Here is a 16,373-nt window from a genome sequence, read left to right as displayed (position 1 = left end):
TGTTACTTATCCGTAACTGTCGAGCAGGCTGTTGCTTCCTGCTTATCAGCATCCACTTTGTCTTCTTGAAGTTGAGGCTCAGGCCGTATTCCTCACTAACTAAATACTAATAAATAGATAAAGTGACTAAGTTTCTAAAACTAACTAAATTGTACAATCTAATATAAAAATAGACTTAAGTTCTCAATTGTAATTAGTTGTTATAAGCAAACATCTGATTTTATGTACAACTCTTCCCCGCCAATAACCTTTCATGGTTGAAGCGGTTTACTTAATAAAAAAAAGTGTTTGATATGTGCACCATTTTTTTTAATTCATTTGTCAATATATTCCATAAAAGATCATCTCATATTAAATAGCATCATTGGTTCTAAATAAACTGCTGCAGTATTTATTTCTTCCCATAGTTGGTTGCGAATGTTCATGGGATTCTTATAAACACGTTATTTTAATGCGCTTCATACACCAAAATCAAACGGATTAAATTCTGGGCTACGTGGTGGCTATAATGTATAATGGATCAATATATTCTTATATCTTTATATATATGCTTTTATTTTTTTAAGATTTTTATAAAATATTTTTCAAAAGCTAAGGTGACATAACTTAACACCTTTATATAGTGATATAAAATACCTTTACTTCAAACTCCCTAATATTAAAACATACCCATTAAAGTAGTTAGTAATAGATTTGTATACATTGTCGATTTAGACTAAATACAAACAACCATTTTAAGCTGAACACCCGAGTGCTAAATGTCTTTGATCGTTAACGAAAACAGAGTACCTATTTAATTGTAACAAATAAATTTCTTTTCATTCGTGTAAATATTTCTTAGAAGTCACTAAACCAATAAAGTTAACGAAGAGTTTCCTTTTCCCGAAATAAAACCTATAATTATTTACCCCACAATTAGATTTACTGCTAATGTTTAGTTCCTATCCTTTTCGGTTGTGTCTCTCTTGAGAGACTTTATTTTTAAATTTAACGGTACACCATTTCTATAAATCGTTTGTTGAAATACGGAATATCCCCCTCGTTACTTCAGCGTAAAGTATCTACTCTATATTGCTAAACCTTTTTAGTTTTACAGCGTTGCATGAATTTTAAAATACTAGTAGCATGTCAGAAATATTGAATGTGATGTATATGTATTTATATAAAATTAAAATATATTTTTTCTACTATCTTACTAGTAAATTGTATATTACCTACTATTTGGATGCTAAGTAAATACATCAAAACAGATACTGACACGTAATGACTAGCACGTAGTAAAAAAAATTACGCTTCAGTTCTATAAAAATCTGTAATATCACATAAGCCTTGTAAGTCAGTTGGTCGAGTTACCATGGAAACGAATTAACAGACGTTATTTTGACAGATTAAAAATTATTAATCTGTCAGTGTAAATATAGTGGTGATTTAAATACAGATAAATAAAATGAGTTCATCGAATAGTAAAGATGAATTTAGTAGCACACCACCCAATAGTATGCAGTTAGCTGCGAACATTACCGAGAACCTATTATTGCCAGAAAAATCTAGAGGAAGATATGAAAAGGTATGTTAGCAATTTATGGATTGGAGTACAACAAATAATGTAAATTCATTTTCTGAAAACGTACTCTTAGCTTATTTTGGAGAAATCGCTAAGAAATTTAAACCATCCTCATTATGGGCAATATATTCTACGCTAAGAAGTGTTATAACTTTGAAAAATAATGTTAATATTGAAAATTACCCGAAATTGCGAGCTTATCTAAAAAGGCAATCAGGTTTTAAAAACAAAAAATCTAAAATTTTACATCCTGATAAAATAAAACTTTTTTAAATGGAGCTCCTGATGTACAGTACTTGTTAATAAAGGTATATTATTTAAAAAGTATAACATAAATGTGCCTACTTATTATTATATGTACTACTTTTATTTTAAGGTTATTGTAATTATTGGAATATGTGGAGCTTGTAGGAAACAAGAGTTAAAAGATCTTAAAATTTGTGACATTGATGATTTATGTACCATATTATTGGTTAAAATTCCTGATACGAAAACCAAAATATGTAGATCTTTCGTTATTTCCGGAAATTTCTATAAAATCTACAAACAATACATAGAAATTCGACTACAGATTAGCGATCCGCAAATAAATCAATTTTTTCTTAATTTTATAAGAGGTAAATGTACGAAACAGGTGGTAAGATTAAACAAAATAGGCGGTGTTCGTAAACAAATAGCCGAATATTTAAAGTTACCAGATCCCAAAATGTACACAGGTCACTGTTTAAGACGAGCTGCTGCCACTATTTTGGTAGATGCCGGTGGTGATTTAATGGCTCTTAAACGACATGGCCGATGGAAATATTCAACAACGGCCGAAGGATATGTCGATGAGTCAATAAATAATAAGACGTCAACAGCCAATAGAATTATAAATTCAATTGAAAGTAATTTACAGACCTTTACATATACTGAAAATACCAATGTTCAAAACGAACACACCGTACAGTTTACGTCATCTCACCATTCACCACGTATTATTGAACAACCGCCAAACTCGGATAAGGGTATAGTTATAAATAATTGCCAAAATTTTTAATAAATGTTTTTTCTTTTTCCATAGATTGTTCGCAACTCCTTTTTATCTACCAGGGGAGTCAGAGCTATGGGAAAACGTTGAGATTTTAAAAGCATGCTTTTATCTTTCTCTAAATCTGTTTGTTTAATTAGTTGCAACCTTAAGGATTTACTGAAATTTAGACCTGTACCATCTTTAGTAGTTTTTAATTTTTCGACGTATCTGGCGAATTCTTTTCTAGCTTGTTTAAGACATTTTTGTTCATCAGAACTCATTTCCCACAATCTGTTGTCCATTCTTATCCAGTCGGAATCTACAATTTGTCCAATTTTCTAACGAGAGTTTGGATCAGGGTCTAGCAAACGTTTGGTTATATGCTTTACTTCGTCGCTAAGAGCATCAACTACTTTGGACCGGAACTTCCATTTTTTCTGCGTTTGACGAATAATTAAATTCCTGACATGTTTTTCTTCGAAAGGCATAGACTTATTTAACATTGCATAGAGTATAACACCAAGAGACCAACAATCGGAGGATTTGGGAAAGTAAGGGTTGCCTTTGAGTAATGCAGGAGCATTAGGGGAACCACAGTAAGTATAACTGGTTATATTTTGTCCTTCTGCATTCACAACAAATCAAGCGAATCCAAAGTCGGCTATTTTAAGGTTGTTATCAGCTGAGATTAAATAGTTTTCACATTTCAGATCTCTATAAGCTACTCCTAGTTCGTGTAGGTACTGCACAGTCAAAGCAATCTGCCTGAATCACACTCTAGCTCTGTTTTCAAAAGTTGCACCATTCTTTAGCAAATAATCCAAAAGATCTCCTTTTTTTGCCAGTTTCATAAATATATAATAACTTTGTTTTCTTAGAAAAATACTTTGAACATGGATAATGTCTGGATGACTGATTAAAGCAAGTATCTCCAACTCTCTCGGTAAAAAATTTTTTACGAAGTCCTTTGATGCTTTCTTGGTATCAATAATTTTACATGCTAATTTTCTGGGTTCTTCCTTTTTTTTCGAATCCATATATTTGGTAAAAAACACTGGAGCGTAGGAATCTTCTACCAATTTCTTTAAAAGCTTGAATCACAGCACTAGAATTTAAGTTTATATTTTGCTTTGTACAAAATAAATAAATAATACAAATAAATGTTTAATTTAAATTTCCCGAATTTTCTCAAATAAATAAAAGTTACTTGATATACTTTTTATTTTTATAAATGAATATAATCGTAGAAAAAGTCTAGTACACAACTTGAGTTGTAAGCTTATTACATGCTTGTAAAACTACAAGCAACTTTTTTACTCGCATGTAATAAGCTTCTTACAACTCTCGTTATACAGGGTGAGTCATGAGGAACTTTACATACTTCTACCATATGTAGAGTCCCTCAGGGAGCATATCATGTGGCCACTAAAAAATGTCAACTCCTCTTCTTTATTAATTAACAGGGTGATTTGTGTAATTGACCATTTATTTCATTTTACTGTAGTGTTTATACGGCTCATTTGATTTTTTTAATTTTTGCATGATACAGTACACTACTATCAAGCATTCGACTGGTATTAGCTAAACTATAAAATTCCAGGACTGGCTTTGGAAAAATTAATTTAGGGATTCGTATTAAATATTACACCCTGTATAAATTTTTTTTAAAATGCAATAAGTGATTTTCAAACTAGATAAATAGCCAATGAAAACGACATATGCGACAATGTTGTCGCACTTTTATTAAATTTTTAGTGAACGATCAAATCTTACCAAAAATAGAACAACCATAATGAAGTATCAAATTATAAGGTAATTAATTTAAACAAATGTTATAAATTTCAAACATTTTAATTAAAATGAGTTCCTACAACATAATCTAATACGTAGAAAATTAACATCTTTACTGTCACTTTGTATTATCTCTACGATAGAATCAATTGTTTTTCAATTTTAAATTTTTACTCATAGATCATATTGGGGCATTATTTTCGATAAATAATAAATTAAATTGATTAAAAAGTCAAACCTCTTGTATGTGTTAGTTTTTGTTGATTATAAATGATTAAAATTTTATCTTTATTATAGTCAAATAATAATACATTGCATCAACTGTACTAAATAAAAATAAATCTAAAAAAGTTTAAAATGAAGGTTGGCGTTGACCATTTGACGTTTCTTGATATTTTATACCCATCGTCATTATTGTCATTATCAATTGTTATTTATGTGTACAAGAATACATATTTCTTCTGTCATATCTACGTTAAGTACATTGTGTTAGTTTTGGTAGAGCTTTTGTTACTTTCGTTCAAAATGCCACATCAGTTTTCGACCACAGAATATGCACATAATATTTGTTTATGGATTCTGTAATGGGAATGGTAGGGCTGCTAGTAGAGAATATCGCAGGAGATTTCCTAATCGTCGAACTCCCAGTCATCCAACATTTGGGTCAGTTTTTAATTATTTGCGAGAAAATGGCACTTTTCCTAGTGGAACAACAGAGCGACATGTAGATGAAGCGCAGGAAGATGACATTATGGACGCCGTTACTATGAACCCTACACTAAGCACTAGACAAGTAAGTCGAGAACTCAATGTTACTCAATCAAAAGTAAGTAGAGTCTTACAAAAAAATAATCTATACCCATATCACATTCAAATGGTTCAGCGACTACATGCTGGAGATGAGATCGATAGGTTGGAATTTTGTAGATGGATTAACAATAATCGACCAACGCTATACAGGACACTATTTACAGATGAAGCCCAATTTACCAGAGACGGGATAAATAATTCACGAAATTCACATGTGTGGGCAGAAGAAAATCCCCATGCTATTCGAGAACGTCGTTCTCAGTTAAGGTTTTCGGTTAACGTGTGGATTGGTGTCATAAATAACCAATTAGTAGGTCCTCACTTTTTTGATGGTCCTTTAACAGGGCAGGTCTATTTGAACTTTCTACAAAATATTTTGCCGAATTTGCTTGCCAACGCGAACGTTGCTCTCCGAGGGATGTATTTTCAGCATGATGGGGCACCCCACACTTTTTACTGGCAGTGAGACAACATCTCAATAATGTTTATGGCAACAGGTGGATAGGACGTGCAGGTCCTATTTAGTGGCCTTCAAGATCCCCTGATTTCAATCCCGTTGATTACCATATTTGGGGACGATTGAAGCAACTAGTTTATGCAGTGAATATTAATAACCGACAACAATTAATTGATAGAATTATACATTGTTGTAATACTATTAGAAACGATCCCCAGTGTATCCGTAATTCAATACGTCATTTAACAATTCGGCAACAAAAATGTGTACAGGCTGCTGGGTTCCATTTCGAAAATCTATTTTGAATTATTTTTATTTTGTTACCATTATTGTATCTTTTCCAGTTCTAATTTATGGGTTTATCATAACTATGTACATATTTTTAGTTTTTTTTTAAATTGTTCTTCGTTATTGTTAGTAGTTACTGTTTTTTGTTGTGCAGTGACTCAGTTTATCATTTCAATTAAAATGTTTGAAATTTATAACATTTGTTTAAATTAATTACCTTATAATTTGATACTTCATTATGGTTGTTCTATTTTTGGTAAGATTTGATCGTTCACTAAAAATTTAATAAAAGTGCGACAACATTGTCGCATATGTCGTTTTCATTGGCTATTTATGTAGTTTGAAAATCACTTATTGCATTTTAAAAAAAAATATATACAGGGTGTAATATTTAATAAAAATCCCTAAATTAATTTTTCCAAAGCCAGTCGTGGAATTTTTTAGTTTAGCTCATACCAGTCGAATGCTTGATAGTAGTGTACTGTATCATGCAAAAATTAAAAAAATCAAATGAGCCATATAAACACTACAGTAAAATGAAATAAATGGTCAATTACACAAATCACCCTGTTAATTAATAAAGAAGAGGAGTTGACATTTTTTAGTGGCCACATGATATGCTCCCTGAGGGACTCTACATATGGTAGAAGTATATAAAGTTGCTCATGACTCACCCTGTATAATATACTATTATGGCATACTAGTTTATTATCGTGTTTCTATTGCCGAGTTACCATCTACATAATAGTATACTTTATGCACGTGCGGGCATAAAATGAACTTAATGGCTCGCACAAGCATAAAGACAAAAAAAATTGATAACTTTTGAATAACATTTATTATTAAATTTACAACATACGGAAATAAATTATTTTAACTACATAACATTATTTAGTAGCATTCACATAAAACTGACAATTCTGGGAAGATACGGTGATAGATAGAACTGACATTTTCACTTTTTAGGTTTGACAGCAGCAGATTCATTCATTATAATTATGTTTTACCCTAACAACGGTATTACTCATTATACTATGATAAATTTTCTAAATTTTTAAAAATATTTAGATTATGAATACAATAATTACATAATGGTGAACGAGAGATTCCGTAATGGATGCCTATCAGTTAAGAGTTACGCCGGTGCTGACACGTATTGGTAATTTCTGTTGTTGATATTTGTATTGACGTAATATTGACGTAATTCCTGTTATTGGTAAATTTTTTTTTATTAAATTTGTAAATTTACAATCTGCTATTACAAGCTATTAGTACATGTGAGTATTGCAAATACATGAGAGGAGAAATTATCTACTGGTAACACCCCCAATACTAACACAAACAAATTAAATTAATGTAGAATTATAATTTGAAACTAAAATTGAAATGAAAATCATCGTTTAAATAACGATCTGAAGGATCCTGTGAGGAGTTAATTCAGGAGGGGACATTTTGCGCTGAACTGGTGATAAGAGCGATAAACAATCGTCGTCAAAAAGAACAGGTCGCTTATTTAGCTTTCCGTAGTACTGTATAAAATTCATTAGGATCTTTATTATTAATAAAATTTAATCTTAATAAAATTTAAAAATACAAAATGCACAGTGGCGGAGCATATAAGAAGACAGGTGGAGTTAGATCGGAATTTTACAATAGTGGTGGAATGATAACTGGAAAAAGGGATATGAAGGAAGAAGTGAAGATGAAGAGATTTTTGAAAAGAGCAAATTATCGAAGAGGTCACCAAGCAGAAACAGAAAACAAGGAGGTGCATAAAATAATGTGTCAACTTTTGATGAAAAATGACGATATGTAGACTGGAAAGGCTCCATGAAGCATTAAAAATAATTGGTCTTAAATTAACACCTCAATGACAAAATGTATGACCAACCTTGGAGCCAGCAATAAGATTCTGATCGAAAGCCATAGCATCGACAAAGTAATAGCTTACAAATATCCAGGGCATGAGATTCGCTTAAGCCGAGATAATCAGACAACTTAAATACAAAGGATAGGTCTCATATGGGTTGCCTTTTGTAAATTAAAGAACATTTTTAAATCTAATATTCCAGTTTGTTTAAAAAGAAAACAGACGTTTGAGAAAGAGTCAATTACAAGGTCAATTTAACGATTAAGTTTATATGAGATTAAATCACAGTTTCCACACCGGAAATCGTATTTAAAAAAGGTTATTTAAAAATTTTGTTAAAGAGTGTCTAACCGCCAAAGTCGTTGTGAGGTTATGCCTTTTTAAAAATTAAAGTTGACTTAGTTGGCCGCGGTGTTGTAGGCAACAGTCATGTTTGACTGGAAAAATATAAGGGTGACTTTTAGACCTACGGAACTTTAAATTCTGATTATTTTTTGTGTTTTTGCATTATTTGCATATGCGTTAAGCGTTTGTGTGTGTCTGAGCGTTCATGTACTACGTTTGTTGCATATGTATTGTGTATGATTGGAGGCTATATGTCTTATGGTTTCTGAACGCGCTACTGTTGGTGTATTGTTCTTTTTGACTTTTATAGGTATGTGTGTGTGTGTGTGTGTGTGTGTGTGTGTGTGTTTGGTGAGTTGGCTTGGAAACTAGTCCTTTAGCCACAGAATTGTAATGTAAGATATTAGTTTTTATATAATGTAACCAACTTTAAATAAAAAGTTACATATTAGTTCGTATACTTCTCTACTATCTAAGGAGAGTAAATGGGTGATGTTTATGGGAGTCTGAATTTTAAGTTCTGATAGTTTTGAATACAGCTGATCTGTTTCATACCTATGTTTATCGCACTTAAAAAGAATATGGTTGATGTCACATTGTGATATATTATCGCATGAGCATACCCCTTATACATTTTTCTTCATCAAGTAGGGTGAGGGCGGCTTTTTAACCGTTTGAGACCTGACTTTTTTATTAAAAAAAAAATCTTATGTGTTTTTATATTTCAAAAGTCTTCAATTAGTAAGATAAAATGAAAAAAACTTGTGTACGCTTTTAAAAAAAAAAATTTTTATTGTACATCTGTATGTACATTTGGTCTTAAATATAAACTCAACACTAAAAATATATTTACTACAAAGTAATTATTATTACATATTTATTGTTCATGAAAAGCTGCAAAACAGTTTCTAGCCTTAATTAAACACAGATGTATTTTACATTTTGTACAGAACACATGACTACTTCCATTACAATCTGTGTTTTTACACCTAGTAGCCTCCTTCTTAGAATTAAACTCCGGTATGTGACCAAAATTGTCCGTTTGTATTTCCAAAAATGGTCTCGTCTCTCCTCGTCTTTTAAATGTTGAAATAGAAAGCTTAGGAGATGAAGATGCTGGTCTTCCTCGTTTTCTACTTACTGAATTGCCCATATTTATTAGGCTTTCGGCAACTCTGATTCTGAAGTCTAGAAATTTCATTCGATCCTTATTGGTTGTATTACATTTGTCGCAGTCCTTCCTGTATTCCAGCCAGCTGTTGGTGAGAGCGAAGTCTATCATGTGCATAATAACACGCAATGTCCACTTTCGCGATCTAATAAATATTCGATAATAATTAATCATCTGATCCATTAGATCAACTCCGCTTATTCCATAATTATAATCTTTGACAATTTCAGGTCGGTTAACGTAACAAGAGCCTTTTTTGTCCCATCTTCTAACTATATCTAAATTACCTGCACTAACATAATTGGAGGCTAATTTCACAGTCTTTGTATCTAACCATTTGACTAGCACCACATTTTTTTCTTTATTGACGACTTCATCTACGGAACCTCTCGGTAGTTTCAGAATTTCATTGTCTAATAACACAGGAGGTTTCTAAAATCTATCTATTCTAATAGTCCCTCCAGCATATATTTTTTTGGCCAATAATATTTCAAGTAGTTCATAGGATGAGAAATAATTGTCATAATATAATTTGTGGCCTTCACTGGTGGAAATTCTTTCGGCTAGTTGAAGAACGATAGATGCCCCTAATCCATGTTTTGTTTTAGTATCTGCATTCAGTTCTGTAGATTTACCCTGATAAAAAACAAAATCAAAAGCCTGACCAATTTTTCCGCACAAGACGAATAATTTTATTCCCCAAGGACAGGGCTTCCCCTTCACATATTGTTTTACGGAAAGTTTTCCTGTGTAAGGAATCATTTGCTCGTCAACACTAAGTACTTCCTCAAGTAGTTCAAGCTATAAACATCTCTTTCTGACAGCGTCGATGATAGGACGAACCTTATAAAATTTATCTGTATCACCTGCTGGTCTTTCCAAATTGTTCACTAGATGTAAACATGTTATAAGCTGGAAAAATCTGTCCCTAGACATGTTATCTAGGAACATTCTAATACCAAGGCTTCTTTCCCAGTACATCCTAATTTTGGGAACTTTGTTTAAATTTCCAATCATTATATGAAGTGCAAATAAAATTTCAATTTCGCTCTCATTAGTTGGTCTAAATTTTTTTCCGTTCTGTAAGGCATATACATTTGTAAATGTTGCTATATTTTCAAACAAATCATTTAAAATATACTTCGAAAAATACTGAATTGGTACAGTGGCTCTGTAAGACTTGTATTTGGGGAAGTAGGATGCCATGTAAATGTAGGAGTCTCTATCGATGCCTTAGTCCACTCTACGGTGGTCTTTTTTGTTTTAATTTCTCTTTGTTTTGGTTTTTTAGAACAATCCTTTTCTGAGAAACATACTTTACTTCCTAATTTTTTTGTACCCGAGTAACCTGCAACTTCATCTGGTATATTATTATATTCGTCGTCTGAATCATAAGTTCTCCCTAACTCCTCATTATCATTTTCGCTGCCATCTCCTTCTTCCAGTGTCTCAGTGTCACGTCTGGTCAAAGCATCAACCCCTGGTCTTATAATAGATTTATTCTCACAGTTATCCAGAATTCCATCCTCCTCGTCAGAACTCTCTCCTCCGGGAACTTCCAAATTGTCTATTTCTGATACGTTACCGTCCTCTATCAGGTCAATTAACTCTTGGAGATGTTTTGGGTTGTCGAAATCATATTTTTTTCTTTTGTTATCCATGTTATCTGCAATCAACAATACTAAGTTAAAACCCAAGTTTAGACCATATGTACATACAGATGTACAATCAGAAATATGCTTTCAGACCACTTGTACATGCTCATGTGCATCTAAAAAATGTTTGTTTATTTCAAAACTATCGTTTTTATGGCAATGTTTTGTACTTTATAAAAAACTACTTACCTTATAAATCACACTTAAAAAGTTGGATCGATTTCGTTTCACAAAAGATAACAGTTTCTCGTAACATAAAACTAGCAGTATCGGTTACCAACTAAACAGCTGACACTTTACAACAAAATCGCTGACAACTTTACCTGTTGACCACTAGATGGAAGCAGAAGTTAAAAATGTGGATCGTAAATGTATATTTGAGGGACTGAATGCTATTTCGGTATAGATAAGCGAGTAGTTGGTATTTAACAAAACAATAAAAGCTAAGTACATACACATGTACACAGGGTTTCAAAGGCTTAATTTTTCTCTTTTTCATTTCTCTTTCTTTGATGCATATTTATATTCCACACACACAACAGACAAAAGACCACACATATTAACAAATTTAACAGCATATTAGAAAATATCACTAACAAAGAATATAACAACCTTATTAGATACAATATACCACTACCTGATACTCTCAAAAGGTTAAGCTCTGAATTATGCTACCACACGCCTATCAGTTCCAAAATTGTACATAATTCTGGCTCCTTCGCATATTAACAAAACATTTAACTTAGACATGGCACAGAAAACAGTTTCAGAATCTTATTATATAATATCAGTGACTACTTTGTCATTATTTAGATGACACGGAAATGGCATTGTACACATTTTGCTCTATCTAAATTCGTTCAAATTAGAAGTATGTATTTCCTTTCGGCTTCTTACAAAATCCGAAACAGTACAACTAAGTAACTACAAACAGAACTAGAAATGCATATGACAATTGTATCTAAAACGCCCTACCACTCCAATAATTATATAAGTTTAACCAAAGCGATAACTATAAGGGGGCTATTGATGTAACAATTAAAATTGCAGTAAATGAAGGAAAACTTGACATTCTGTTTGTAGTTAAGTGAGACCTTTTATACCTCTTTAATTTCCGCAAAAGGCAGTGGATGAAAACGTAATGAAAATGTGTTCTACTTAGAGTGCCTTCTACACCGTTTCACTGACAGATAACGACAGAGGGTACAGCAGAAAGTTTTTAATCTCGAAGTATTATCTAAATACTTGGGATAACTTTATTGTTTTGTTCAGACTTTAGAAACAAAGGGGATGCTCAAGTTAGTTTGTGTTTACTGTATTCAATGACGATTATGTAGGTAAATACTTTGAGGGTGAAGAAAATTGAAATTAAGCGTTCTTCTTCATATCAGTTATTATTTTTCTGTTAGAAAATTCAATTTTACACATTTTGAGTTAGTATATTTTTTTAAATTATACAAAAAATATAATGACGTAGTTTACATGCTGTTTATTAATAGAATTATTATTTAAAATGCAAATAATAAAGGCTTGGAAAGAACAATAATAAACAGTACCAAAAAAAAGGTAAAATTAAAACAATAATGTTTTTATTTGTGGCCAAATCTGATAACATAACACCCATTAGCAGAAAATAAATACATTCTTTAGTTATTTAATACATTGGCTGCCACCATAAGAGTGTTCGGTAAGTTCCCCAGGTGCTTAAGTGAAAAATGCTTACAAAATAATATTTATTCATACAAATGATTAATAATACAAAGTAAGTTTACATTCTTACAAATTTTTTTTGAAAAAAATAGTAAGATCACGGTTGATCTTAATGGCACTGCAGTAACATATTACACACGTATGTCCCACTAGTATTACCGGTGATCGTGAACAACTTAATGCTTTTTAGTGAAACATGTCACTTAGTAAAATTTTTCGCAAACATTACAAAATGTAGAAACAAGTTTGGGTTCCTTTTAAGCTTCTTTACTATCTTTTGTTGCAACTGTTTCAGTGTAACATTGGTAACAACGTTTTCTCTTCTTCCTATTGTTTGTAGTTTTGGCGTTAACTGTAACAATCATATGCCTTACAGTAGTAGTAGGTTTAGGCATCGGACTGTAATTCTTCTTCTTTATGTGCCGTCTTCCACTGAAGGTTGGCGACCATCAAACGATAGGTTTCTCTGTTTTGTGCCGCATGTATTATGTTTGCAGCTTCTGGTATTTGAAACCATTCTCTCAAGTTTCTCAGCCAGGATTTCTTCTTTCTGCCCAAACCTCTTCTACCTTCAATCTTGCCTTCTACGATAAGCTGTAGCAGACTGTACTTATCAGAACACATGGCCCAGGTCTGACGCTTTCCTCCTTTTAACAGTTGTTAACAATTCCACCTCTTTACCCATTAGTCTTAATACCTCTGTGTTGGTCACTCTGTCTGTCCAAGGTATTCTCAGTATGCGTCGATACAGCCACATTTCTAGAGCCGCTAACTTCTTTATAGTTGCTGCTGTTAACGTCCACCCTTCAACTCCGTAAAGTAGCGTAGAGAGTATGTAGCATTGTGGCGCGCCATCGGAGGTTAACGCTTAGGTGGCGGTTGCTTAAGAGCTTTCTCATTTTGATGAATTTGGATCTTGCTATTTCAATTCGGATCTTAATCTCTACGTCTGGGTCCCACTTATCATTTACTGTATATCCCAGATATTTAAATCGGTGTAATCTTTCAATACGTTCGGCTTCAATATTCAGGTCGATATGTTGAATGTTCTTTTTACTGATCACCATAAATTTAGTTTTCTTTCTATTGATCTTTAGTCCAAATTGGTTGCCAGTTGTATTTACTCTATTTAGCATCATCTGTAAATCTTCGATGTTCTTGGCCAGTACAACAGTATCATCTGCATATTAAAAATTACTTATTGGTACGCCATTAATCTTGATGCCCTCGTTGTACTCTTCCTGTAATTGACTAAACTAAAGATTAGCATTTCCCGAAATGAGATAATTTGCTGTTTTGCTGTGTTGAAGGAATTATATATTATTCAACTATTGATGACAGCCGTATTCAATAAAACTTTTTTCAATCAATTTTTAATGGTACCAGTTTTATGGTAGTTTTTCTCAGAGGTGAGAAACAGCTTGCGAGTTGATCTGAGACGTTAACACCATCTTTTCCTTTGTTGTAGTCTCTAATTGCTTCAGATTTAATTATAGCTACACCATCTTTCTTAAGCTTACCTGTCTCTTTCATGTCATTTCCATGTCTGGTCTTTAAGTATAGGACATCACGTTTATCGTGTCATTTACCTATTAGAGTGCCATTACGATGTTTCTTTCCAATTATCTCTCCTTTTTTTAATTTTGCGGAAAGTATAGCTTCTGCAATAAATTTTCTGTTTTCACGTTGTGTCTCTAATAAGTGACTATTAGCATCTGATAATTGTTTTTCTAAAAGTACCTCTTCTTCTTCTTCTTTTTATATAGACATGACTGTCTGTTTTTCAATGTGCCTCCAGTAAGTTGTCATTCCATCGTTTACGTGGTCTTCCTACTGATCGTCTTCCTATTGGGGAATCGTCTCTTGCCGTCTTTACTACTCTATTTGTTGTCATTCGGCTTATATGATCGTTCCATTCTACTCTTCTATTTCTTACCCAGTTTTTGATGTTCTCCACGTTGCAACTATGTCGTATATATGTACTTCTAGCTCTGTCCCAAAGTGTCTTACCATCAATTTTTCTAAGTGTTTTCATTTTTGCTGTTTCTAACATCCTTTTTGTTCTCTCTGTGTCAGGTCTTGTTTCTGCCGCGTATGTCATTATTGGTTTAATGACTGTTTTGTAAATTCTGCCTTTCGTTTTTTTCCCGATATTTTTATTTCTTAATATTGTTTCGTTTAGGCAGCCTGCGGCTCTGTTTGCTCTATTTATTTGATCTTTCACTTTGGTTTCGAGCTTTCCGTAGCTAGATAATGTGATGCCTAGATACTTAAACTCCATCACTTGTTCTATTATCTGACCTTCCAGCTCCAATTTACATCTCAGTAAATTTGCTGTTATAACCATGCATTTTGCCTTGTTGGGAAATTAACAGGTTAAATTTTCTGGCGGTTATTTTAAATTGGTGCAGCATACGTTGTACATCATCTTCACTTTGAGAGAGTAGTATAGCGTCGTCTGCATAGCAGATTATTTTAAGTTGTTTTTCTTCCATTTGGTATCCTTTTTTAGTTCTTACTTTTTTTATTATTTCGTCCATAATCAGGTTGAACAATAGAGGACTCGGGGAATCTCCCTGTCGTATCCCATTGCCAGCTTCAATAGGGTCGGTTAGTTCTTCTTCTACTTTTACTTTTATTGTGTTGTTTTGGTAGATATTTTCGATGGTCTTGATTATTCCTAGAGTGAGTATGTCTCGTGCATTCAGTAAGTGGATAAGGTCTTTTAATTTGACCCGGTCAAATGCCTTTTTAAGGTCCACGAAACATAGATATGCCGGTTTGTTGTATTCTAATGACTTCTCTTGCACTTGCCCCATTATAAATATAGCGTCAGTGCATGATCTTCCCGACCTAAAACCTTGTTGTTCTTCTGCTAGTGTTATAATTTCATTCAATTAATTTGTTATCACTTTGGTTGTTAATTTAAGTGTTGTGTTTAATAAATTAATTTCTCTGTAATTTTCCGGGTCCGATTTGTCTCCCTTTTTGAAGAGAGGTATTAGGATGCTTGATCTCCATTCTTGAGAAATTCTGTTTTGTTTCATTATTTTTTGAATTAGTTTTAGTAGTTGTTTGGTCAGATCTGGTCCTCCATACTTTAAGAGTTCGTTCGGTATTCTGTCCTCTCCTGGTGATTTTCTATTTTTTAATTTCCTTAATGCTTCCTTTACCTCTTCCTCCTCAATATTTATTTCTTCGTTTGTCGTCACTTCTGGTGTTGGTGGTTCATCATCGTCACCAGTCTTCCTCGAAAGGAAATCATACTTTCATCAACAACTAGTATTGAGCCAGGATTACATTGTTGAGCAAAAGTATATGTGTCATTTTCAACAATTTTCTGGCAACGATCGTTTGGTAAAGCAGCCGTGTTATCAGCAAAATGTAAGAATCTTAAAATAAGCTGAAATCTGTTTCTGGTCATTACAGAAAAAATAAAAGTAAAATTATACAATGGTGACTTATACAAATAATGAGCTATTTCGGGAAACTTTACAATTCCTATATACATAACACAACCTAAAAATTTTAAAATTTCTTTTTTATTGGTAGGTTTCCAAGCATGAATTATGGATGATCTGCTATAGCGTTGTGCATTTTTTACTTGCACAGCATTTCTGTTACTCTCCTCTACAATAAGTTCTAAAATTTCATCATGGAACAGTTTCTTGTATACATGAAACTGAATTAGTTCGGATCT

At 32.7% G+C, this 16,373-nt stretch overlaps 1 protein-coding gene across 1 annotated transcript; it reads right to left on the bottom strand.

The window, feature by feature from the left end:
• Positions 1-9,014: 9,014 nt before the first annotated feature.
• LOC140444295 (uncharacterized) lies at positions 9,015-16,097 on the bottom strand. Its single transcript, XM_072536045.1, has 3 exons — positions 15,941-16,097; positions 10,630-10,974; positions 9,015-9,721 (listed from the first exon to the last, which is right to left on the bottom strand). Exons 1-3 carry the CDS (start codon positions 16,095-16,097, stop codon positions 9,015-9,017), a joined length of 1,209 nt encoding a protein of 402 aa, XP_072392146.1.
• Between the last annotated feature and the right edge of the window lie 276 nt (positions 16,098-16,373).

This window comes from Diabrotica undecimpunctata, chromosome 6 (genome assembly GCF_040954645.1).
Source record: "Diabrotica undecimpunctata isolate CICGRU chromosome 6, icDiaUnde3, whole genome shotgun sequence".
NCBI classification, from domain to species: Eukaryota; Metazoa; Arthropoda; class Insecta; order Coleoptera; family Chrysomelidae; genus Diabrotica; species Diabrotica undecimpunctata.
The sequence above is the reverse complement of the archived record's forward strand: the minus strand, read 5'-3'. Positions and strand labels throughout refer to the sequence as shown.